General features: G+C 38.5%; 1 protein-coding gene across 1 annotated transcript; it reads right to left on the bottom strand.

The window, feature by feature from the left end:
- On the bottom strand, nt 1–23,586 carry LOC105394397 (proline dehydrogenase 1, mitochondrial). The gene is made up of 11 exons (XM_011566289.3): nt 23,247–23,586; nt 14,845–14,966; nt 12,652–12,738; nt 9,121–9,317; nt 6,469–6,533; nt 5,801–5,979; nt 3,942–4,221; nt 3,611–3,748; nt 3,060–3,170; nt 2,531–2,699; nt 1–1,963 (listed from the first exon to the last, which is right to left on the bottom strand). Exons 1-11 carry the CDS (start codon nt 23,451–23,453, stop codon nt 1,758–1,760), a joined length of 1,761 nt encoding a protein of 586 aa, XP_011564591.2. The 5' UTR covers nt 23,454–23,586; the 3' UTR covers nt 1–1,757.
- Nucleotides 23,587–26,511: the final 2,925 nt, after the last annotated feature.

Genomic DNA, 26,511 nt, shown 5'->3' with positions numbered 1-26,511 from the left:
TTTAGGTAAAACGAACTTGCGTCTTTATTAGTCTACAGAAAATTATTTCAAAAAATAGCATCACCATTAAACAACTGCGACGGCGAACAAAAACTGCTTAAAAATGATAAATTAGGACAAAAAATAACATGATTCGAAAACAAAGGACATCACATAATTTAACTAATATTTAGTTGTCTATCGCTGACTATTCATTCGCGTGGCGTGATGAATATTATTTCACGAACGAATGACTGAAAGACGTCTCAAGCGATAATATTCGTTCATCGATCACGAACGAATGATTGAACGAAAATGCTCGCTCTATCACAAACTTGTTTTAGCGCCACACACTCAGACTTAGCTTTGATAATTGAGGTATTAAATCAGGATAAATTAATAACCATTATAACTAAAATACCCAATAGGAACTGACCACAAATGTTAACAGTGCTTCTCTGTATAACAGAGCCTTTACAAATTATTAATACTTATTGTTAGTTAGTACATTATGGTCGATTTGCACTGGCAGAAACGAAACCCTACAATTTATCAAGCCATTAAGATTTTCAACCTTATCCGAGTGCAGTTTATACATCTTTACAGTACGAATGGACGATGTTTATACACAAATTAAATTAAATAAAATAAATAATTTACTATTAAATCTCAGATTCTATCTTACGAGAAAACATTTATGTGGAAAACAGTAAAATGCATCCATTAGCTCTTTTTAATTAATATTAAGTAAAGTGATGTCACTTCTTAACTCTTAATTAAATTATAATATTATGTAAAATACACATAATACTGCCATCAAATATAAATTAAAATTACGTTGGTATTTCACAATGTCCCAGAGTAAAAACAAAATGCATATTATAAAAAAAATATAACAGCTCCAATTTATAATAATAAGGTTTAGATAATAATATATGACACACAGATTTCTTTATTATATACAAAATAAAAAAACCGTATCTATTCATATATTTTTGCAACCATGTCATCCAAAATAATGTGATTAATACTTTAAATATTTCTGGCGATTTAGGTAAGTATATGGACGTTTCGAGTGTTAGGTAAGTATTAATTCGCATGCCTGTTGTAACTAGATCTATTGCAAGCTTTTCTGTTAGGTTTACTAAATTCGATATTTCATTAAAACCCAAAAATATACAATATCTTAACAAAGCAGTACCTACTGAAATCAAAACAAACAGTTGACTGTAACGGTCTTATAAAATGAGGCTACTGGCAAATAAAGGAACTAAGATTTTATCGTTATTAACGAAGATGATATACCTAGATGACTTTATACTTTTGTTAAGAGATCTTTAATTATTTACCAGTATAACCTTATGGTTATTGTATCCTATACAAATGCCACTTACGTTTGTAGGTCTGAATATAGCAGTTGACAGCAGTTCATAGACTAGCCACCAACTGTGCACGCAGACACTGTCTTACAGATGTAACAAGAGATATGAATAAAAGCAATCTACATTCGAACATACAAACTGTAACTATATCTTATAAACATTCCAGAGATGTATACTAAATAACAGATCCAGCGAATCACTGTACAATCATCAACAAAACTCAAAAAGTCGCATTCACACGTTCGATGTCACTTTCGCTATCACAACAACATGGCGACCGTCGTCTGACAGCTGTCACCTGTCAGTGTGACACTGCAAAGCGCTCAACGCCACCATTCAACACTACATTCGGCAACGTAAAAATACAGTTCTAATTTGTTTTTTTGTTTGCAATATTTACACGGGTTTGTAGTGTCCGACGGGTTTGTAGAACATGTTGCCGGTGGCCACGCGACGGAAGATCTCCTTGAGCAGCATGCTCTTCTCCTTCTTGATCTTGGCGAGGAAGCCGCGGTTCTCGTTGGCGCGCCGCGACAGGTACGGCAGCACCTCCTCCACGGGCCCGTACGGGACGTACTTGTACGCCGAGTAGCCGGCTTGACCTGGAAACAAGAGGGGTATAATGATTAATAAGTTATAGCGAACTAGCTGTTCCCACGATCTTCGCTTCGCCTTAAAAAGTTTTACCGTGGGAATTCCGCGATAAAATAGCCTATGTGTTAATCCAGGGTCTCACCTAACTCCATACCAAATTTTATTAAAATCGGTTCAGCCATTTTGACGTGTAAAAGTAACAAACATATACACACACAACGAAAGTTTGTGTGTGTTCATTTATTATATTAGTAGGATGTCAGAATGTATCTTAAACTATAGGAGTATTCGATTAGAAGAATGGTAACCTTCATTACACGGCTCCACCCCAACTAAAGACTATTCTTAGACAAACATCTTAGACAGATATCGAAGGATTACACGTGTGGTACTTTAACATTTCACGCTTTATTTCTTTATTTGTTTATTTATTTACGGAGTAGGTAGAGGGCACGTCACACTAATCCGTACGAGTGACATCGTATCACTGTTTACAACAACAAACGACATCCATCATTTACAACACAGCAGCATATTGAAATCTACATCGCGGAATCAAATTCCCTTCAACTCACCGAGCGGGAAGGTGACGTGGTCGCACATGCCGAACAGCTGCCCGAAGCACACCACCTTGTCCTCCGGCTTGATGTTCAGGTCGTTCATGAGCTGGATGGCGTAGCGGACCGTGTCCTCGTTGTGGGACGCCACCATGATGCCGAGGCGGCTGTTTTGGCCGTCTTGGATCTGTGGATCGAGGTTTGGGGTTAGATGTTATCAGGTTTTATAAAGTATTTTAAATCCATTATCATCCGAAAAGTTTTCGGGCCGTCTTAGATGGCATGCTGTGGTATCCGCTATCACCGAGGTTAGCTATGGTATATGTAAGTTTTACCACAGTCACAATGTCCGCAGCAAGGTAATAAATATTACATAAGAATATACGTTGATGAACATGCATAGCTACCAAGCATGATCATTTGTGATAGTATTTTGTATCGAGCCTATTGTTTATTCTACGTAACATCGACTTTGTGTTGACTCTACAACTTCAATATAATATCCAATACAACGTCCCATAGCTTCACATATTATCTGCAAGGTTACCTTGACCCTGCCGAGGATCTCCTTGAGGCAGCGGTGGAAGGAGGCGGTGGTGGCCTCCACGCTCTCGCACGTGGGGTCCTCGTAGCCCATGGCGGCGGCACGCGCACGCTCCTGTAACAGGAATCGAGATGTTAAAAACAAATTACCAAGAATGGAGAACCTGCAAGTGAAAGAGAAATATAGATATAATGCTACACAAGTACACATCAACTACTGTACCTGAATAAAGCTACTGACGGTAGGTAATTCCGGGATGAAAAGTACCACCTGTATCTGTGCTAATTAAGGCTGTCGGCTTCCTTCATACCACATAAAACATTCTATCACTTTTATCGGCAAGTCTATCGATGACATCGTCATCATGATCATGGCCATTGAATTCAAGCCATGTTTGGAGCAGGAACATTTTGGGCAGAGTGTTATGATTTTCCGAAATTTATCTTATGTGAGTTAGGTATATGACGCTTCTAGAAAGAAGATTATTATTGATGATATATCTGATGATAATGTCAGTAACGGCCTTTCAATCAGCCAAATTATCCATATCGTACCTGTTCGATGTACGCGCCGCGCACGAGCTTGGCGCCCCAGTAGAAGTTCTGCCGCTCCGCCTGCTCCAGGTCCGTCAGGATCTCGTTGTACGTGTTCTTCAGGTACGTCTGGTACGTGTTGAACACCAGGAACTTGTCCTGTAAATGGTTAAAAGGAAATTTTTGAGAGGTGTTCCATAAGAGAGAGCATTGTACTGTTTGATTATTGTACCATTGATTCCTGACTGGCGCATTGTACTGTTTCCTAAACGAAAATCAGCAGGATTCTTATCTATCTTTCTTATGATACCGCACGAATAGAAAACAAGAAAGTCAAGAACCACCAACGCACCTTATTATACCTCCTCATCATCTCAATGCAGATCCTCGAGATAGCGGGCTGGAAGTACGTCTGTTCGGCGTCGATCATGATGCGCACGTCCGCGTCGTTGGCCGTCTTGATGATGTGGTTCAGTCTTCGCAGCATGTTCCGGAACATCTCCTCCTCTTTCGGCAGGATCTGGGAGATGAGGCGCCGCATCTGGCCGGTCTTCGGGTCGGGCACGCGGAACGAGTCGGACAGACCCATGTCCTTGTCCAGGATACCGGACCACGGGAATAAGTGGACTATTCTGGAAGGGAGAGAGGGTTGGTGTTAGGTTTTTGGTTGGATTTTGTTTGGTAAAGGTAGGAATAGATTGATGGGTTTTGTGTTTGATCAACACAAAACCCAAAAAAATAGGTATATTTAGCCTTATTCATAAAATTTTATAGAATGGACATTACACGAATGTGAGCTCCGAATAACATTTTGTATAATATTTGTTTGCATTTTGTTAATTGTACACCAATTAGATAACCTACAGTAAAAAAAGATATCAGAGCATAGCATATTTGCATGAAGATGAATTATAGCTCAAGAATAAGTCCTATAAAACACAGTGTCAAGTTTTATGAAGGTGATTTTTTCGCGAACCTAGCAAAAGTACAAATAGGGGCTGCTTGTTAACTAAATATGACTCACAATAGTTACAATATATAAATGTCTAGTAGCGAAATACATAGGAACAGCGAGTTGGCATATGATCGCTTACGATTAAAAAAGTTGTCGCGACTGACCGATCCCATGGGAATATGTGCAGCACACTGAAAATACATTATATAGACTTACTTATATATCTGAAAATATACCACGTTATATCTGTGGTGCAATTCATGTTAAATGTAAGTAGGTAGATCAAAAAATCCATCACAGCATGATGAATTCATGAACGAATGATAAGAGAGCAGTAAGCATACCTACGGAATCCTACCTGGGTAAATTAAATACCCGTATAATAATCCCAGAACTCCATTGAACCGGTTAACTGAAAACAATTACAAGTACAGCATACCAAATCTTCTACTGTATGCCAAATATTAATAGCATGAACATTTGAACATGCCAAACCTATGTTTGAAGCTTCACGAATATCGTCACTTTAGCTCTACGGCATTGGCATAAGAGTTAATTTACAACGCGGGATACTGGCAGAATCACATTGTTATTTCGGTAAGAAGTAAGAACTCATTTGACATCCCGCCAATGACATTCATTTGATTTCTTTTGTGTTTTTCTTCATCTTTGTTGGCAAAGGCTGCGCTCTATACCTAATTTGCCTACGGGTTACGTATTGAGTTATGCAATTGAAAGAAAAATCAATGCAGCTCACAGTCACACCCACTTTACGTAGAACATTTTCATGAATCTAGACATGCTGGGTAGGTACCTATCTCGTTTCCAATGTTATACAAAACGGTAGCGTGTGCGTTGACGGATATGAGTTATTTTAGTTAGGTACGTACTGAGTACTGACTGACATTGCGTGGGATAGAATTCTGTGAAGTCGTCTTTTTTACAAATATCTACTTCCGTCGTCGTCTAATCTTTTAAATACATTTGTGTAAGTACTGAAATTAAATCTGAGATGGGCACTAGTTCACTAAACAGTATTCTAACACAAATTCTTTCGCAACCTTCTTGGGTATCCACAAACAAATTACCATATCCAACTCTGCAACGTTATCAGATTTCAACCAAAAAGTTTCCATCTATTTCTCATACTCTATGGCCTTTCACCTATTTAGAATTTATACATAACTTCTTGCTTTACCAAAAAAAAGTTGCCAACCCTTTCGCGCCAACCCGACCAAATTAAAAAGCCGCCTCACCCCTCCTTGTCCGACGTTATCTGCTTCATGAACGCCTGCACCTCGGGCTTCGAGCTGTGGTCCCCGAAGTACCGCTGTAAGTCCTCGATGGTCTTGTGGTGCGTCAGCACGTTGCCGGTGCCGCCCACCATCTGCTGCATGTAGCTGCGCGCGCGCATGATCACTTCTGACAGTTGCAGCTGGTGGGTGGAGAGGTTATATGATTAGTTACTTTATGAAAGTGTGAAATGAACTACCTGACGGGCTAGCACGGGGCGCAATTAAGAGGTGACAAAAGTTTTGCATCGCGCTTACTCACGTGCGAGCGTGGCAGAGAACTTTTGTCACGTTTTCAATGCGCCCTGTGCTAGACCTTCCGGTGGTATTTGGTAACTTTAACAGTGAAATTACATGTTTTGTTGTCAGATCCTATGCCACAGCTGGCAGATCTAGCTGCGATTTGTTTAACCATCCACCGGTCATATTAAGAAGTTATCATTATAATATTTTCTTAAAAATGATTAGGTGTACTTGATTGGATGGATCTGAGTATAAAGTTATAAGTTCAGAACGCTATAGCCATTAGCTCGCCATACAACTCTTTTGTTTTTATTAAATTTAATATTCTACAGAATAAACTTGAGTAAAAATATGTTTTTAGGTGATTTTGTAATTAAAAGTAAACTTACAAGTAGCTGCGGCCGGCCCAGCGCGGTCAGCTTGATGGCCATCAGACCCGTGCTCTTTGTTGTGTCTGAAATTATATGAGATAGTGGTGAGTATATGAATAAACTTTCACGATGATGATTTACTGCCAGTTTCAATAACTCTATCTACTGTTAGAAGGAATTATTCACAACAGCTTTGTGGCCGCACTCTTATCTCGAGGAATAACACAGAATAGAAGAAAGTTGTCTATGACATGTCTTGTCTATGGACTGAGTGTTTTCTGACGTTTCCGGCACTTGATTCGCGAGCATGAGTTACGCATGGTTCATTAAAAACTAATCCTATTGAATACCATAAATAAAAGTAATGTGAGTTAATATTTCTATCTTTATTACTACCGATGACCGGTAGTTACTTTCAGACGATTTTGACAGGTTGTAACTTTTAATGTGTCAAAATAGTATGAAAGTAACTACTCGTACCAGTCATCGGTAGATAGAGTTATTGAAACTGGCAGTTAGTGTATTATTGGTAAACCCACGTTTGGTTTTCTGTTTTGGACATAACGAGGAGGCCACCTTGTCGGGTCGGAACTTTACCTTATAAGTATGTAATATGGGGTGCAAAGGACGTCCGGAGCACACTGGACAGTCAACTGACTGACTAATCCTTGCACTTAAATTACTTAAGTAAGTACTTAATCTAATTATTCGAAATACTTTTTACAATTGCCTACTTCGATAATATCTAACTTACAGAAAAATAAACTAAGTAATTATTATAGATACACTACTCACTACAGACTGTAGTCTACAGTAGTAGGTAGGTACACTTGTCCAAAATTTGTAATGCACATGCAGATCTTCACACCCGAATCATTAAATCGTAAGAGCCTTAAAAAAAACACTTGCATTTTGCACCTTGTCCGAAAGAAATAGGAGTCAATATCATGTGTCACATAATCGAAAACAACCGATCTGTCAAAGATTTCTATGTGCATTATCAATTTTGGAGCACTGTACACTATGACAAAAAATGCTCTTTTTTTGTAGGTAGTACTACATACGCACCTACTTTGTTAAATATTATTATTTAAATAAGTTAGTTGTAGGTACCAACTATAAGGAAAATAGGTACTTCAAATTATGAAAATTACGGTACTGTCGGTTCTGCTCGCATCTTTTTTAACAGTCCAAAATTCTTCAAAATCTGCAGAGAAATAGAATAATCTAAGTATCTTTTATTAATAATGTCCTCCTAGCCGAATTTCGACTACGGCGGCCAATCTCATTTGAGATCAGCCATCTACGCAGGAGTAGATTATAGTGCCCAAGTGTGTGCGCAGTACACAGGAGCACTCCCTGTTCCATCACTCTCATAGCCCAATGGGACGGATTGACCGACACGACTGGAGAGAGCTAGGCGCAGGACCGACTGCTTTACATGCCCATCCGACAGCATGGATCGTTTCACTGTTTCGGACATCAGGTGATCAGCCTTCTATGTCCTAACCAAACTTAGAACCACAATTTAGAAACACAAATTGATGGTTCCACCCGGGAATCGAACCCGGGACCTCTGGGCCATGAAGCGAAGCTTCTACCACTAGACCACAGAGGCAGTTATGTTATAGTTATCTTTTATTATCGAGATTAACACAATATTTTATTACATACCTAGGTATAGCTTAAAAGACCTGTAGTGTGATGAATTGATCATGAATGGGACACTCTCTCATCCCTACTCATTATAAGCAGGTGTATCGCGAACTCATTATGAAGAACGAACGAAAGAAGTGATCAATCTCAACTTTATCATAAAAATTTGAAGTTGACAATCACTTCGTTCGTTTGTTCGTAATCATTAGTACGTTTCATCAATGGACCTATTACCTAAGTCGTGTGACAAAGAAAGCTATGTCACATCACATTACCTCGAGTGACCTTTGCATCAACATACCTAACTAGTAACTACCATGTGACTTAATGTGACCTGCCTGACATTTTGTCCCTCACAGTCTCAACAAAAAAGCATAGGTACATAATACCTAGGTAAGTAACTACTGGGTAGGTACGCTTGAAAAACCTAATAATTACCAACCTACACGTCTGTCAATGGGCTGAAATTATCTGGCCATTTACTGACGTACAAGCGTATAATGGGCCACTGAATCATAATGGCATTGCGTTGTCTGATGTTTGAAATATTTTTCGAGTGACACGCCAAGATGGCGGAATGTCAACAGCGAATATCGCTCGAGCCGTTAAAAATAGCCTGTTGTCAGAAGACAAGACAATCACTCATTATCACTTGAGGTTTTTCAAACATACGTGCAAAATGTGGTTACCTAGTTATTACCTGACCCAGTACAAGGTACAATGGAGTAGGTACTACTAGATACTAGGTACATAAGTCTTCTGCGGTGCCTTTATTTTGAGTAGAAACAATTAGACCAACAATGCTTGCAGATTTATTACTGAGCGACCTGAAACCTTGCTACATACCTACTTACTAATGTGTTTTATCTTATAACGCGGGATGTCGGCGCAAACCTGACCAAACTACTTGATTTAGTTCTTCCTAGTGCCAAAATTCAAGTAAATAGGTATTTTAACCTCATTTACTTTTGTTTCTTTATTCTTCCTTCAACAATCAATACCAAAGTCCCTTACCAGCAACAGCCTCAATGCTCCTCAAGAAGGCCTCCATATTCCTCTCGCAAGCGGCCTCGTTCAGGTAGAAGTATGTCCTGGCGGCGTACACCTTGTACCGACGGTCGGCAAACCGCTGCTCCACGTGGTACTGCTTCAGGGAACCCTCCTCCAGCTCCAGACCCTTCTCAGCATCCGGCGATTGCGACACCGACGCGCTGGGGACGTAAAAAAATTAATTAAAACGGCGGCCATCTTGGAAAGGTGATAAGATGGCGGACGTGGCAGTTTCTGGCGCGCGTCGATAGATGGCGTTGTTACAGTGTTCTGTGATAACTGACAATAAATGAGTAAGTATCTATTTGGTTGGTTTTGTTTCGTAAATTAAAATTTGTAATAGCACTACATTGATGTTTAAATGTTCGGTGTAGACGGTAATGAGTTCTAATGTTAGCGAGAGAACTTTACAGCCTGTCCGACCTTTTGTTACGCAAACAAAACTAACTCGTACAGTTCTTAGCTTAGGCATGGTACCGGTACAATAAAAGTTGACCTAGATTCGTGATCCTATACACTAATCTAGAAATTACTTCTAGTAATTATTAGTACTCAATTAAAAACAGTTACAAAATTGTATAGCCCCGCTTGCAACCTAAATCCTTAAGAATAAAGACTAATTTACACTGAGCCCATGTTTTAGAAAGACCAACATAATTGTGTTCAGTTCATTGAACCTAATTATCAGGAAATAGAAGCTATATTACAATGAACGCATAAATTTGCCATAGACGACAGATTTAGGTCACATGGTCGAAGCGTATTTTTGGCTACAGCTATACTCTGCATCTAACTTTCTATGTTGCAAATGTTAAGCATCCTGCAAGTAGTTTATACCAGACCAGTAACTACAAATATGAAATTCTTTTAATTTAACCACATCATCACATTTAGTCATACCAAATAACCTTAAAGACCATAAACCCTTTCATGACAAAGAACGGATTTCAGCTCCTAATAAATACTACCTAACAATTTAAAAGCTGTTTCTGAAATCTTAAAAGCCGTAGTTTAAAATATAGTAATATACCTATACGATAGAATCTAGTACCGTGTCCACCCACGGATCCTAACACAGGCAGAATCTAGATAAAATGTTGGCAAACATCTAGCTACATGCTAGGATTGCCAAATCAAAGGTTGATGATCCGATATCGTGACCGTAAATTAAAATTGTCAGATTCTTGACGTAGATGTATGCTGGCTCTCCTGTTCACATCGTACCTAATTAGCCACCCAACCCAACGTGTACGCTCAAGAAAAGTAAGTGATCATTGTAGGATATCAAGAACTCAAGAGTAAGTTATGTAAGAAATACTTATTTAAAGTAGCTAAAACAGGATGACCCCCATACGGCTTACCATTTTCAACTCTCTGTGTACATCTAATTTCTCCCAGAAGCCGTATAATGTAATAGTTGACAATGATCTTGTCGCTCCAGTGAGTATCAGTTTCAATGCTACCGACCGGCTAACATGTGTGGTGCGGTGTAATACCCACGTGAGCCGAACTAAATGAAAATGTGGGTCATAAAATCGCACAGTACTGATACCATTGAGAAAACCAGCAATAGTGTTTAATTAGATTAAGCTATTGAATTATTTTACACTATTAAGTTTTAAGTTATAACTATGTTAAATCTATTTTAATATGAGAGTCGTTTTGTGGTCATCTCAAGAAATAAAATATGTGTCTAGTTACGGTAGTGAATTATTTAGACCAAACTAATATATTTAGGTAAGTACACTATAACAACATTAGCAACAAAATACTCATCTAGCAGTACCTACAAATTAGCTTCAAAAAACTACCAACCTAGGGCAATTTGCACCATCATCGTTTTTAGAAGAATCAGTTAACTGTGACTCAATCATCTCAATCACAATTAGTACTTACACAAAAAATATCAGACCCGGTTGCATGGCAACTTTATCGAAGACTGATGCCACCAAATACATTGTGTTTATTGTGATCGTGATATATTGTGATTTTTATCTACGTTGGTAAATGTGCAATGGGGCCTTGACAGTTATGGAAAAATAAAATCGTCAGATCGCGATCGTCACAACAATAAATGCAAATCGCCCTAAGAAAACGGCAAAAACAATAAAAAATAAATTAAAAACCCGGTAATCGCAATGTCTTGCAATGTTCTCGGTGCATTCTTTAGCAAATCAGTTAAACGGTAGCTCGTTATGCTGCCCCTGGAAAATTGGGGAGACAATATAAAAAATGAATGTTTACATAATTTAATAAATACCTATACGTAGCAAAGAAAAAAAAATTTTTTTTTAAATTATGTGGGCCTTACCACAAAAACCTTAGACAGTATTTAACAGATGTTTAGCGCTGTCAAACGCCTACGAAATCTGTCAAATTTCGTTTTAAAAACTTGTTAAACAGTGTTTAAAGTTTTTTGTGGTAGTAAAGTGTGTATCTAACTAGTGTAACGTGAATAAAATGTTGTAAGTCGCACTTGCAGCTCTTTGCCAAAAAATATGTATTGTACATTATAACTATAACATTGACCCATATTGACCTTACCCAGGTTAAATTTGAATTTGTTGATACAACTGCAAGTGGGCCTCTCCTAGTTACTAGATGTAAAGTGGATTATATTTACACAAATGTTCCTTCATACGTACGTTACGATCAATAACAATATAATAAACTTTAAACTATCAATGGCGAAATGTAACTGATATGTTTTTTAATTGAAATTACAGTTTAATATTTATTTTGATGGTCTTGCTAGGTGCCTATCTAGTTACTACTATTTTCGAACAAGTATATGCGTTTGACAACATACTTTCAGAAACTGTCCAGCAGTGTCCAAGAACGTTGCAAAACAGCCTCAATTACCTTTATCGCTACATAATTATTAACATGTATACTTTAAGTATAAAAACGATATTAAAATTATAAAAAAAACAAAATCACAAATATTTGTTTTACAAAATGTGCAGCTGTATCGTGAACAATTTTTTACAAAACGAAAGAACGAACGAAGTGATTTAGATGAACTTCACTCCTTTGAGATCACTTCGTTCGTTAGTTCATCCAATAAGTTCGCGATAAACCTCCTGTACAAGACAGAACTATACAAATTACCCACCGAATTCATAGAACCGAAATATCAGTTTAACAAGTGGCTTGCAAGCATCATCATCATGATACTCGACTCTTTGTGTGTTAAATAGAAAGTAAAATAAAATACTTAAACGTATCATGATGACGCTTGCAAGCCTCTTGTAAAATGACAGTTCGTTCTATGAATTCGGAGGAAAATGCCTAGTTTCCATAGTCTGTTAGATCATTAACACCCCTGTTACATTGTAATGTCATTCATCAATTACACTTCACCTCCATATTATATTCTTGACAGATGTGTCAAGAGTCAATAACCAATCCCTTGTTATGATCTAACTGAGTATGGTGAAACTGGGGCTTACTTAACCTCTTTACTTTGTAGGATATGCTATATATGTTTCTCACCTGACTTCGCGTTTCTCGGCCTCCTCCTGAGACAGGTCCTCCTCCACGGAGTAGTCGAGGATGGACTTCACTCCGAACGACCGCAGTCTGCGGACAAACGTACAAGCCTTTAGTTTTGCTCTTAATAATTTGTTAGGTGCTATTGTGGTGGTTAGAGATAGGTTCACCATGTGGTTTACTTGTCTAAGCATATTGCAGACGGCGTCATTAAGAGCTAGCCTTTTCCGTTGTGACTGAAACTTTTTCATTGCTCGTGAATGTATAATATTGATTAAAATGGTAATGGTAACTTAAATGGCAGTAATTAGATTTTTTCCTTTGGCTGATACTGACCCTTTTAGGGGATCTCATCATCATCATCGATCATCTTGGCAGAGAGCCTAAATTTGTAACCTGTAAACTCGAGTGGAAAGCCTGGATTCTAAACGCCTGAAATTAGTTTAGCCATGATCTAAAACCCTTGACCTTCTGACGTAGCCGTGACTTGCCGAATGCCTCAACTCAAATCACACTGTTTAATGAACTCCAACGAATTTGTTTACAACTGTGCGATACGTCCGCAGCCGTGAATCATAATGTTCAATCATCATAGTATCCAGTGATCCCCCTTTTCCCCTCCTCTCATACAGAAGGGTCACTCTATCTTGAAAAAACAAAGGAACGAGAGCTGTCGTGCAATCGCTATGTTTAATACAACGATATTGAGTCGTGGTTAGCGCATCAGAAGCCGAAACTTTGTATTTCGTAGGCTGGATTCGCCTGAATTCTTCAAGAGCTGCGCATGCGTTTGGTCGTGAAAATTTTCAGCGGTGTAAGCGTAAAATTGCGACAAACACGCTACGATACGATATCAATTTATAGCTGAATAATATGCTAGCTCAACTTAAATACAATAACGAAGTACTTGGGTGTTATACAAAATGGTTCTTACCATAGTTAACAAAAGTTATGTTAGTTTTTATTATTGTTGCAAAAATAAAACTATTGTAATCTAATCGGGCTGATTCGAGCTATACAAATATACTAGGTAGTAAGTATCTACAACTACATATGTATAGGCAACTGGCTCTTTCAAATATAACATTGACCCTGACCGCCAAAAAGGTAAAGGTCAGAACATCTGCTATTGCATAAAACCTGCTTGCCATTATTTAAAATGTAATGCAACGAGCCAGTCTGTTACATCAGTAGTTTAGAAGCATTTTAGAAGGAAGCATCGCTGACCTTGCCCGGTTTTTAAAGTGATTATCAATTTAGGCACCGGCCGGCTTGCGTGTCTAGGTACTCTAGATAGGTAGATAGAGTAGCAAGACTTGTTTTCGTCAACATCCTTTTGATGTCGGCATTTGTTTAGCACTCGTAAGGAATGCGTATGTAAAATCATGGTCATGACCAGCCAGAATTTCACTGCTACAACGTAAGTCAGAAACCTGATACAACAGATGGTGGTACGGTCAGTATCATGTAGCAATTACACATTTTGTTACTTGGCCGATTCACAACCGTCATTCAAAAATTGAGTTAGTTGAGTTGTTAGTTAGACAAAGTTTAATTCAGTGTATAGGTAGCTACTTATAAAGCTGACCGTACAGGTCTTCCTGAATAGGTCTTAGTTGGTGGTAAAGTCTGTAAGTTTATTGACTTTTGTATTATTAGTGGGTAACTTATTAAATGTGACGTCACGACGAGACAGGCGGGTTTTTGGGCTCCCACTAACGGCATCCTCCAAACTAGGTCAAACCGTCCTAGCATCGAGTTTCAGTACGTAATCTCATTTGCTAACAGAAATTATATTTGCCAGACTAGAGGCAGCTAGATGATTTTATGGTATAATTTTTTATGTTAGCCTGTGCCAAATCGGGAATAGCGAAAACATACTTCACTAATTAAGCAGAATTAGGTACTACTATATTTTAAATTCTTCACACTGCTCTCAGGACAATCGCGTTATTGGTCAAGATCCCTACTGTAAGTTGCACCTTACTGGGTAATGCATCCTTTTTCGAGCATTTCTGCTCTAGCGGTACACTACTCAAGCCAGCCAATGAAGGCATGCAAGTGGTGGGAGATCCTGTTAATCGTCAGTACTCACTCAGGACAGTCAATACAGACAAGCCGGATATAAGAAACAAGGGTTCTCCCCGGCATCAGGCCTGCCGCCTTATTATTATTTATTATAAACACAGTGGTCACCTGTCGAGCGTGGGGCGGATCTTGTTCTGGTCCTCTCCGGCGACGAACTGCCCGTAGAAGGTGGCCTTCATCATCATCTCGAACAGCCGCTTGCCCAGCACCTGGCGCGCACGCTTCATCAGCTGCAACGGAAACAACACTTTTAGTACTGCCAATAATCATCATCAGTACGCGTTTCATCATCAGCCAATAATCATGCACTGTTGGACATAGGCTTCTCAAGGAGCGCTACAACACTGGGTCCTCGGCCTTCCTCATCCAACCACTACCGACTACCCACCTAAGGTCGTCAGTCCAGCGGGCAGGAGGGCGTCCCACGCTGCGTTTGCCTGTTTGTGGTCTAGAGTTTCATAGTTTGTTAAAAACTATGAAACCCGAGACCACGTGTAACGTTTACGTTTTGAAACTTTTGACAGATAACATATGCAGATGACAACGTTACTGAGCGTATTGTATTAAAAGAGCTATGCTCAGGGTTTCGGAAAATAAAGTCAAGGGACTAAGGTTACTGGCATAGCCAATAAAATTATTGCAAGTGGAAGTGCCAGTGCGTCAGTCACATCTGCCAAGGGACTGATAACCGTTGGAGTAGAAGAGTTCTCGAGAGGAAATCACAAACAGCGATCCGTCTACTGGATACAATGAGTATTGAATAGGCCACCAAAAATCCCTCCAAACTGTGAAGACATACAGCAGGCCATGCCAGATTGCCAACATCGTTTTTCATTGTCATCGTAAAATGCGTGGGGAAGTAGGTAAATGTATTTTTTGAACTGGAGTTTTGGGAGGGTTTGAGTTTCCTATTGCATCGATATTTTCTGCTTCAGCTAATACGCGACTGTATTTATGTAGAAGAGATCTTTCTTAGCGATCATCAGCTTACAGGCCACTTAGTTGTATAATCTCTCTATCGCCAGATCGCCGCGAGGATAAAAAGAACCCTCTGACTATTCATATTTTTCCATATTTGTTAAGTTATTTGACGGTTTCAAGACTGGATACTCGATGGTAAACACAGTATGTCTGTGTATGTAGATATAGTAAACAGCAGCTCCATTGGCGGAATCTAATGATAATGAGCCTGCTTTGATAATGAGTCGGATTTCATTTGCTATAGTTGGCTCGCCTAGACAGATATAGATATTTATGAATATCCAAAGTAAACCTTCCTCTCCTATGTAGCTGTCAGTTAGTCCCTTGAAGTGAGCCAGACCTGAGGCCATTTCTCTACGATCAATGCATGTATTGTTCCGTAGAAATAATGATGCACCTTGTGTAAGGACGTCGTCGTGTTAATAAGTTATAAATACCTTCACGAGCAATGAAAAAGTTCCATCCAGTATAAATTGCACCAAATTACTCCTAAGCGAAAAAGTCTTTATATCTAGTATAATGACGCCGCCGCCGTCTGCAATTTTTTATTTAATAATTACATTATTTTAAAAAGGTTCTACCTTTTTTGGCATAAGATTTATTTGCCTAATCTCGTATTGCATAGTAACGTTTGGTCAAAGTCTCGTTACGCCGAAAATCGTATGGCATAAATCTCGTTTAGTAAAAAGTTATTTCGCATAACATTGTTTAGCCTAATAATGGTATGGCCAAATCTTAAATAGCCTAATAATGCTATGGCATAGGTTTATACAAAGTAATAATATTAGTTTGGCTTTAACTTTGACGGAGCGTCTCCCTACATAGCGCAAACTGGTGCCTTGTATTGTTTCCGCTGTTTGGAAAACGCTCCGCTCCGCTTCGCTGCGCTCCGCTTTGGTTTTGATGAACATGTGCACCTAACACGCTCCTCCTCGCTTTGCTCGTCGTCGCACCTATTTTTAGGTTTCGATCTCATGGGGTTTGTAATAATTATATTGGTCGTTAACTTTCGATTTTTTGATCATACAATATCGTGATTTTCGTTAGGAGAAAAATACCACAATTTGTACATTTACTACATACTTAATATATTATTTATTAAGATAACATTAGGAGAAACAAGATTATACATAGGTATAGACGAACATAAATTTGAGCAAACGAAACTTAGGTGTTTAAAGATTGTGCCTAAAGAGTTTTAGACGAAACGAGCCTTATGCCACATAAGTCTTGGCAAAATGATGGTTCGGCCAAAAAAGTTTAGACCATACGAGTTATGCGAAATGAGTTTTGGTCAATAAAGATTATGCGAGATGAGCGGAACCCCCTTAGTACCTACACCTATATGTTATTGATTCATAATTATTAATCTCTGTATCTTTGGCATGCATCACCGTCGAATGTTTACTAACTAAACTGTAGATTACAAAGAAATCATAAACAAAATCGTGTTAAAATAAACATAAGCAAATCCCATTCATGAAAGTCATGAAACGAAAAATTATGATCGAAGAATTTGATTAGCATGGAAGAAACTAATTCTCAGTATGTAGGTATATGTATTATGAAGTATTTCTTCCTACAATAAAGTCTTCATTCCACCTGCCAAATCTGGAGATTATTGTAAAATCCACATGATTTCGGAGCTGCTCCATATCCAACAATAGAAGACTTTGGCCAGATGCTTCCCCACTGTATAGAGCTAAAGATCTATGCTATAGATCTACATTGGGGCTGATGGGGATGGTTTTTCAAACTAAGATAATGCAGCTCAACAAAACTCAACCACGTAATACCAACGAGTCAAAGCATCTACAGTCTTCAGTCTACACCGTACGAACGTAATGCGTCAGCATTGGAAATGGAAAATAATCCAGTTGCCATGAGAACAAGTTGCACATTCGCTTGCCAAACCATTAGGTATATGTACAAGTACATTGTGTATGTATGTAGTTGTTCAAATCTGTGAAATTACATAAGAATTTATTGTTTCTTTCATGGCCAATGTGAGCACGTGAGCAATTTTCTATGGCTGTAGCGAGACAGATAGTGGCAATTATAGAGGCAACTTTGAATTTGTCTTCCTTTTCATTGTAGTAAATGAAGCAAGTAATGTTTTTGTGAAGACCGTAACGAAGCATGAAAATGATCCAGGAATGCGTCAAATCATCAACCAATAAGTCCGTCAAACTTTATTTATATTGGAAGAAAATATACAATGTAAACCATCGAAGTCCTTCTATGTGTAGAGTAGAACTACTTAAACGACTCTGAATAAATCGGCACTAGTATATCCGAATGCACATAAACAATAAGGAAGTCAAATGTGCCGGAAAGAAGCTATAGCAACCAAGCAATTTGGCTCAACGTAGTGCTAGAGAGAACATAAACCGGCAATCACAAGCTAAACGACATTATCAACATGCAAAAATAGTACATGAGACATCGACCCAGCATATACTTGCTCCAATTAATGCTTGGCTGCAGACAATTTGTTTACTATCAGTCTATTTATATTACTAGACAGGTGGCAGTGGGTAGGTAGTACCTGTACCTACTTATATAGGTATAGGGCCTGTATGGGCCTATCTTTACTGTGCACCATAGGTAAGGCCTAAACAAGAAAACAAGCATTCGGAATCAGACGAATCTGAAGAAGCTATTAAAAATGCGCATTCTCTCTTTGCGTTTCTGTACAAACAAATCTCGAAACACTATAGGTAATTTAAGCATAGGTAAACGGAGAAACGAAACCCTACACGAGTAGGTAAATATCTAAAGAACAGAAGTCCTTACGAATCTTAAACAGTGGCTAAAGCCCTTCATAGTACTAATTGCAGCCGAAAAGGCGAAGGAGAAATCCCACGACAGGAATCTTAAAACCCTTGAAAAAGAAGATCAGGAGGCAACAATTGCACTAATATCATCCGTTTAAAAAATCCTCGATAATCTTCGTGACAAGAATCTTGAAACCCTTGATAATAATAAAAGCCTTCTAGGTCCCTAACACAGTGAAGACGCAGCCAGTGTGCACAATAGTTCCACGTCAGCGACCCACGGTGACCGCTGTGAAGTTGTGAACACATATTTATACGCCCCAAGGTCGTCGTCTCGCGCCGGCCGCCGCGTCACGCGGATGTCGTATGAAAGGAAAAGTTTTACTTCTACACATTCTCGCTGTTGATAAGCAGATCTTGCCTGTAATCTTAGATTAATAATACACGAACAAGATGGAGTGTCAGTGCATAAGAAACGTCTCGATAAATTAAAGTCCTCTTCTACCACTGTGCTCTTATTTTGAATGATTACGGTAAGGCTATTGAAAAAATGAAATGGATATAGGTACTTAAGTAAAATTGTAGGTACTAGATATAAGTAAAAATTGTAATAGATATATAAGGAAAAAGTTGAAAAGATGCTCGAGGAGTTTCTTTCGCCATTTCTTTCCTTCTCAATGACGGGGCCTTTGTGAAATGGTGGTGGATGACTATCGACAAATAATTGTAAAATTTTACGTCGATTAAACCATTTGAATTTAAATTTAGAAGAGTTGTGACTTTATTCATTGGTATAATGTAATGTCATTAGGTTGAACAGAAAACGGTTTGAAAGTGAACAAAATGCGGATAGTTACCTAGTTTATTTCTTTTTGTATGTGACATAGGTACCATCTAGTTCGTATTATATTGTTAATCCAAGTCTAACACATTCTCGTTGTTGATAAGCAGATCTTGTCTTTAATCTTGCCTTTATCGCGCTTCGCATTCTTAGCGGACATGATCGATTTGATGGAGAGGAAGACTGGAAATAGCGAGGCTTGAGATGAGAGATACGAAGTACTGTATAGAACTGTCTAAATTCACAAATCTCGATATTAGAACTACTTAATCAAGGGCTGAAACATCTACCTACATCAATACATTAATACATTACAATTTTTACTTTATCGATTCAGCAGGTGCTAATTATTTCAGAAGAATTCCCCTCTTTTTGAAAATTATCGTTTATCTTTTGAATTGATTCTTGTTCTATACCGTTGACTGGTAAAAAAAACTATCCGTTTTATTGGAGCAATTCAGATTATGACTTAGTTCCTTACAGGAAACAGTCACACCCCTCAATATAAGAGAGCCACGAGGAACTTACAAAGACTTGAGGGGCCAAGAATTCGCAAGCCTGCCGTTCAAAAACCGCATCTGTTACCGAGGACTGTAGCAGTGGATTGCAAAAATTCAAATTGGGACTTTTGATGGACAGGTCTTCCCAGTTTTGAGTGAAACCAGTTTTTTTATTCGGCACGTTTTGTGGGGGTCAATGACTGACAGCGGCTGGGCTAAGGGTATTCCATCAATTCTGAGTAATTTGGCTGTGCCATGTCTGCGATATGTTACTTGTTCTGTTATAAAAATACTTACTTACAGTGATGATACACTGATGATAACGCAATTTTTATAGGAGGCCTTATTCAGAATGACTGGCCATATTATGATTATGAAACCTATTTGATGACAATCAAAATCACTATAGTCTAATCCATGAGAGTTTTTTGACCTAAGCTTATTCTGATTATCCAACAAAGGTCAGAAATTTATGCAAATGTTATTCTCCATCGCGACAGGAGTGCAAATTTAGGAAAATACCAGTGAATAAACTGGTTGAAAGCGGTTCAAACTAGATGATGAATAAAATTTGGAGGAATATAACCTGCAGATCTGAGTGCTAAAGAAATTACTATGCGATAACTAAATGCCAGTTAGTAGAAGCGTAGTAACAGGCTCGTCACGAGTGTAGAAATTTGCTGCTATTGCTATGCTTACACGATGTAGATAGCAACGTGGAATTTGCTGCTGGACTTATTTATTTAGTTACATACTTAAAAAACCTGAAATTTATTAGACAGGACCGTACGTATGTGCTTCAGCCTACTCAATAACTGAAAGAGCTACAATTTTATTTCTGTTGGCTAATGCTGGTGAAGTAAGTAGATTTTTATTTGTCATTATTTGTTCGTTTTCAAGGGATAACCAACTGGCATAAGGATCTCTTAATCAAGCTTCATAGGACTCATGATATATTTTACAAAGTAAGTATAGATTCTTCTAAGTTATCTTCTATCTTATAAGTTACTAAGACTTTGTTCTACGTTCTCGAGTAAAACTCTCGAGCTATATCAAAACATAATGTAATTGTTGATTGTTCCATACAAATGGATGATGTCAGCAAATAATTGATTGATATCGAAGACTTTTATGTTTACATAAGATGAAAAATACATGCTCATCAATCTATTTTGCCCTTGATATTTTTTACACTAACATGGCTGAAACTGTTGTATTTTTTTTCTATTTGCATCTGATATGATAGAGTCTGATACAGTTTGTGCATATTTTGTCTTTTGCATATTTTCTAAAAGTATTATCATTAGATAATACTATGACTATGACACACACCTGGCAGTGATAGTTTATGAGGCCTATGCATGTCTTATCTTACTTATCTTGTGTAGTAAAATCGTAAGGTTTACGATACCAAAGACAATGGCTCTTATCTCCAAAATATAAGATAATTGGTCTGGATTCAGATTTAACATTACATTCTTGCTAATCGTCATAAATCTTTTAAGATTAGAGAACATCTTGAAAGTAGTTATACATACTGTAGGTACTAAGTACCTACCTACTTACATAATTATAAATATCTATACTTAGGTACACATTTTGTGATAATAAAAACTCAGTTTACCATAATTTTGGTCTTTTGTCCAGTTATTTACCACACAGCGACTAGAATAGAAAGATAGTCGAATAGAAAGACGATGATAATGAATCTATCAAAGAATTAAAACTAGACTATAAAAATAAAATTATGTAAATAGATAGAGTTTTATAGAATGCTCTGTTATTTATAGTCCAGCACGTGTAAATTTAAAAGGTCAAGGTTTTGACACAATAAGAAAGCTTAAAATAGGTGCTGCAGTAAAATTTGTTGCATGTCTAGACATCAAAGAGATTTCAGATGATCCACTTTTAATTATGACTATATTTTTTATGATTCACGATAATGTTCATCTCTTTGAAGACTATCTGTTATCTACACACGTGGTAATAAGGATTTAAATGATAATTGGTAGGTAATAATAATGATAACGGTTATCATTTTAATTCGAATTGTTATCACTACGGGGAAGCCTAAAGAAAGGTTAATGGCCCTGCTTAGGATTACTGCATGAGCTTGATAAGGTTGATGAAGCTGTGAATTTATTGCTTTACAAATTTATACCGTAGCGTAAACCGTGCTTTCAACAATGTGATTTTATTCTGTAAAGCCAACCTTCTGAGGGTTGATTGGCAGATAATGCTTTTAGCATTAAGTCCGCCCTTTGTACTTTTATTTTATAATATTTGTGCAATAAAGAGGTAGGTACTTGATAAAATAAATAAATAAAGACTGGCAAATGTACCTACATAACTACATCTAAACTAATATGATAAAGTGGAAGGGTGATCGTAGAAAGGGAAGGCAATGGGGAGGGGAGGAGAAGGGAACGGGGCTGATTTCGCTCAATTTAATTTAGGAAAAAAGCTTGCAGACAACTTAAGTAAAGGTAGGTATATTTTGCAGGTTTGTAAAGACTCTCTTTACCATTGTCACCTATCTTCAATTTGATGTTCTCTAATCTCTATTTAGTTCCAAGTTAGTATCAAATTCATCAATTAAACACTGTGCTGGCTAAAGTATTAATTCAGATATTTGAGCTTATGATGTTTAAGATTGAAATGTTATCTATAAGGAAGTTTACCAACTTTACCAAGGTAACTTTACCAACTTTACCTACCTACCTATTTACCTACTTACTTATTAAGAAATTGTAGGGTAGTTTAGAATTTGCTAACTATCTAGAAATCTACATTAATTGACTTCACAAATAATAATAGGGTTTAAGTATAAATAAATAAGAGTAACATCTAGAAATACAATAAACCTATTGAAGAAACTACCTAATTTAAAATAATGTAAGCAGGTAAATTGATTGTTGGCATTTTTATTATGCTTTTATCGCCGCGGTTGCATTGCAGACGGTGAGCGAAATATTCATGAGCTACTATTTAAACATTATCGATAAAAGTGGGGTAAGTACACGTTACGTATTACACGGCTTTCCCGATAATTCACGCATGCGCCCTCCCCTTCCGTCGAAAATCTATTCCCATTCATGTTCCCTTTATATGCGTAATTATTAAGTTTATCGTCTATCCCCATCGAGACCAGCCATGCGATGCACCGTTCGTGCCCCACGTCTGCTTGTGCCGTTAACCTCGCCGCAAAAAACGCGTGGCAGAGCAGCGCCTTCAGAAAAAACTCGCAGAAACAGTTGCTCATTCACGACCGGAATATGAGCAGCCATTCACGCCAGCGCCGTCTCCGCGAGGCAGCGGCCGCGGGGAGCCCCTCGCGAACATCGCATTATGTCTCGCCACTAGTTCCTGCGCTTACGTAAGCGGTCAGCTGAGATCGATCACCGCGCTCACCATGTCGTTGTTCTCCACCACCCAGTCGAACGAGCAGATCTGGTACACGAGGTAGGCGCGCACCAGCTCGCTCGTCTTCTTGCTCTTGAAGGCCTCCTTGGGGCTGCTGAAGGACAGGTCCAGCTCGTCGCGCGCGGGCGGCGGCGCGGAGGCCAGCGCGCGCACGTGGCGCGGCGAGGCGCCCGCGAGTCTCCGCAGCAGAGCCATGCTGGTCCGGTAACACCACTGATTCACTGACTGAAGCACTCACGGCCGGCGCTCTCGCGACGTCCGCCGGTGACGGGTGACAAGTGACAACTGACACGGCGCGCTCGATACCGCCGACAGACTGGTTGCGCGCGCACTCCGTTCCAATTTTAAAGCTCGGAGGTGTGTCAGCGTCGCGCGCCGCCATTGGCCGCCGCGCTCGCCGGCCAGCCGGGCTTATCGCATCATCATCAGCCAACCTGCGAGACTGATAACCTCTTTGCTGAGCCTCCACCTGAAGGTGTAATCGGATTAGCCGTGACTTGGTCCTTGGGGCCGCCTGAGCCGGTGCGGCGGTGGCCCAGTTACGTAAGGCCGCAGTAATTTTGGCCGCTCCACTAATGTGCCGGCCGCGCTATAGATATGGTTCTTAATAATAACTCTGTTGGAAACAAGCACGGTAGTGCTTACAAAAGATATGTGCCAGGATCTTTTGTTGCTGAAATGAATAGAGTAGCTAACGGATATTCGGAAACTCACGATTCGCCACAATAGTCGGTCGTTTCGTGTCTACTTCGTCAAACATTTGCATTTTTTCTGTAAAGGCTCAATGCTTTTCTTTCCTGTTGACAATAGATAATTGTCTGTCCATCCACCATTGATGAGAGGATCAGCTTTCCTACCTGGTAGAATTGTAGTCGTAATTTTGTTCCTTTTCAGTGACCAAACTGAAGTGAGAGTTTTAAGTTCATTATCATCAGCTAACATTCGTGCATTGGATATAATCTGCATGTTTTCGTCTTTAGGCTCACAAAACTTTACCCATTTATTATCAGTAGGAAACATCATCCTCCTGCTGGACATTGACTTAGTTTTTCATAGTTACTTGTTCATGAAAGTTCAGGAATGGGTATTTAACTACTTATAAGTATCTATCGAACGAAGTAATCCGACAGAGAACTAAAGTCACCGACATAGCTCACCGAGTTAGTAAGCTTAAGTGGCAGTGGGCAGGTCACATCTGTCGAAGAACCGATGACCGATGGGGTAAACGTGTTCTGGAGTGGAGGCCGCGACTAGGCAAAGAGAAAGGTGGATGGTTATGATTGGATGCGGAAAGCTAAAGATCGCATCCAGTGGCGTGCTTTGGGAGAGGCCTACGTCCAGCAGTGGACTGCTATAGGCTGATGATGACGATGATCTATCGATGGATCTAGTGATCAGTTTACAACTGTACATAACACCAACACCAGGCTTCAATACATTTCAAGCCTCCTCTAGAACTAGCGATAATCTGTAAATTTTGGTAACTTACCAAAATTTACAGAGATAGATAGGTAAAGCTTACTAAGCTTTACCTATCTATCTCAGGACATTTCAGTCATCTCTCCACCATTTTATCAGTCATGTAAATGAGTCGTGCATTCTGTATCTGTGGTAAAAGGAAATAGGTGGAAAATTCTGGCCTTTTCAAAATACACATTTGGAAAATTATTTCGAAGAAATGACTTGAGTCATGATAAGGAAATCTTAAGTCATCCATCAATAGATAGTTAGGTTGGTGCTTACTTGTATCTATAGGTTCACTTTGTTAGGATAGGAATACCTCTTATCATAACGTGTCATATAAATTAGAAGTAACTTGTGATTAAGATTTATTAACGTTCAGTTTAATGTGTGAAAGTCTAGCATTGACAGTATACGGAGTAATACGGAAAGAAAGAGACAGAGATAGATTTAATGCCAATATTTGCTTAAAAAAATAATGCTGCAACTCAGCATTATTATATTATTATCTTTAAGACCATGGCTGATCAATAGGTCAAATATTATAGCCAATAAAGATAGCTATTAGTCCAGTCAATAAATGACGAAAAATGAGGTGTAGAGTGCGTGAGCAGGTAACTAAGCGATTCCTTCAGGAAATTGTTCAGGGGGTTAGTTTGTTAACATACCAAAAGTCCTGACTCCTAGGTGATGAGCGGGGGGGAGGAGAGGGGGGTAAAGGTACGAATTTTTGGTTTTTCGCTTATATCTCGAAAATGGTGCATCGCAGAGAAATATTTTCAAGGCATAAAATGGAGTTCGTTAAATTACCTAAAACTTTTATACCATATGTATTTTTCTAATTCCTAACCGTTCTCGAGTTATTACCCTCGGAAAAAGTTAAAATTTACAAGAAAAATCTATTCAAGTCAAAACATTCATAAACATTGCATCATATTTTCCAAACCGATTCATAAACGAAAAAAATGAATAGGAAAGAAGTTGTAGATTTTTAAATTCCCTTTTAGAATATATATAGATATTCTAGTTAATGTCCAACCCGTCTAAAGTTACAGCTATTTTACTTACACTTAAGCTCACTAACTCGGTGAGTTATGTCAGTAACTTTAGCAAAATGCAAGTTTAAAATAGCTGTAACTTTAGGCGGGTTGGACATTAACCAGCATATCTATATATATTCTAAAAGGAAATTTAAAAATCTACAACTTCTTTCCTATTCATTTTTTTCATTTATGATTCGGTTTAGAAAATATGAAGCAATGTTTATGAATGTTTTGACTTGAATAGATTTTTCTTGTAAATTTTAACTTTTTCCGAGGGAAATAACTCAAAAACGGTTAGGAATTAGAAAAATACATATGATATAAAAGATTTAGATAATTTAAAGAACTCCATTTTATGCTTTGAAAATATTTCTCTGCGTTGCACCATTTTCGAGATATAAGCGAAAAACCAAAAATTTGTTCCTTTACCCCCCTCTCCTCCCCCCCGCTCATCACCTAGGAGTCAGGACTTTTGGTATGTTAACAACCTAAGCCCCTTGAACAAGTTTCTGAAGGAATCGCTTAGTTACCTGCTCACGCACTCTACACCTCATTCCTTGACTGGACTATATGTACCTACGATGTTGGCTTTAAAGTTCTTCGATCATATATTAAAGTTCCATGGTTTTAAACGCAATACAAGAATCCTAAAGGGAGACTTCATGTCTTTACGTGAAACAAGGTATCATTTTTATATTCCCTGTATGACTTCACGCGATACTTATCAAGCCGCGTACACACCGGGCCAA

The sequence above is a fragment of the Plutella xylostella genome, chromosome 16, assembly GCF_932276165.1.
Source record: "Plutella xylostella chromosome 16, ilPluXylo3.1, whole genome shotgun sequence".
Taxonomy (NCBI): domain Eukaryota; kingdom Metazoa; phylum Arthropoda; class Insecta; order Lepidoptera; family Plutellidae; genus Plutella; species Plutella xylostella.
The sequence above is the reverse complement of the archived record's forward strand: the minus strand, read 5'-3'. Positions and strand labels throughout refer to the sequence as shown.

What these genes read in the sequence shown, in the direction of transcription:
- LOC105394397 (XM_011566289.3), bottom strand. Translation starts at nt 23,453, where the DNA reads ATGGCTCTGCTGCGGAGACTCGCGGGCGCCTCGCCGCGCCACGTGCGC. An exon ending in GAGCATTGAGGCTGTTGCTG is followed by an intron (nt 6,534 to 9,120) that starts GTAAGGGACTTT and finishes ATATAATTTCAG; the next exon opens with ACACAACAAAGAGCACGGGT. An exon ending in CCACGTCACCTTCCCGCTCG is followed by an intron (nt 1,964 to 2,530) that starts GTGAGTTGAAGG and finishes TCTTGTTTCCAG; the next exon opens with GTCAAGCCGGCTACTCGGCG.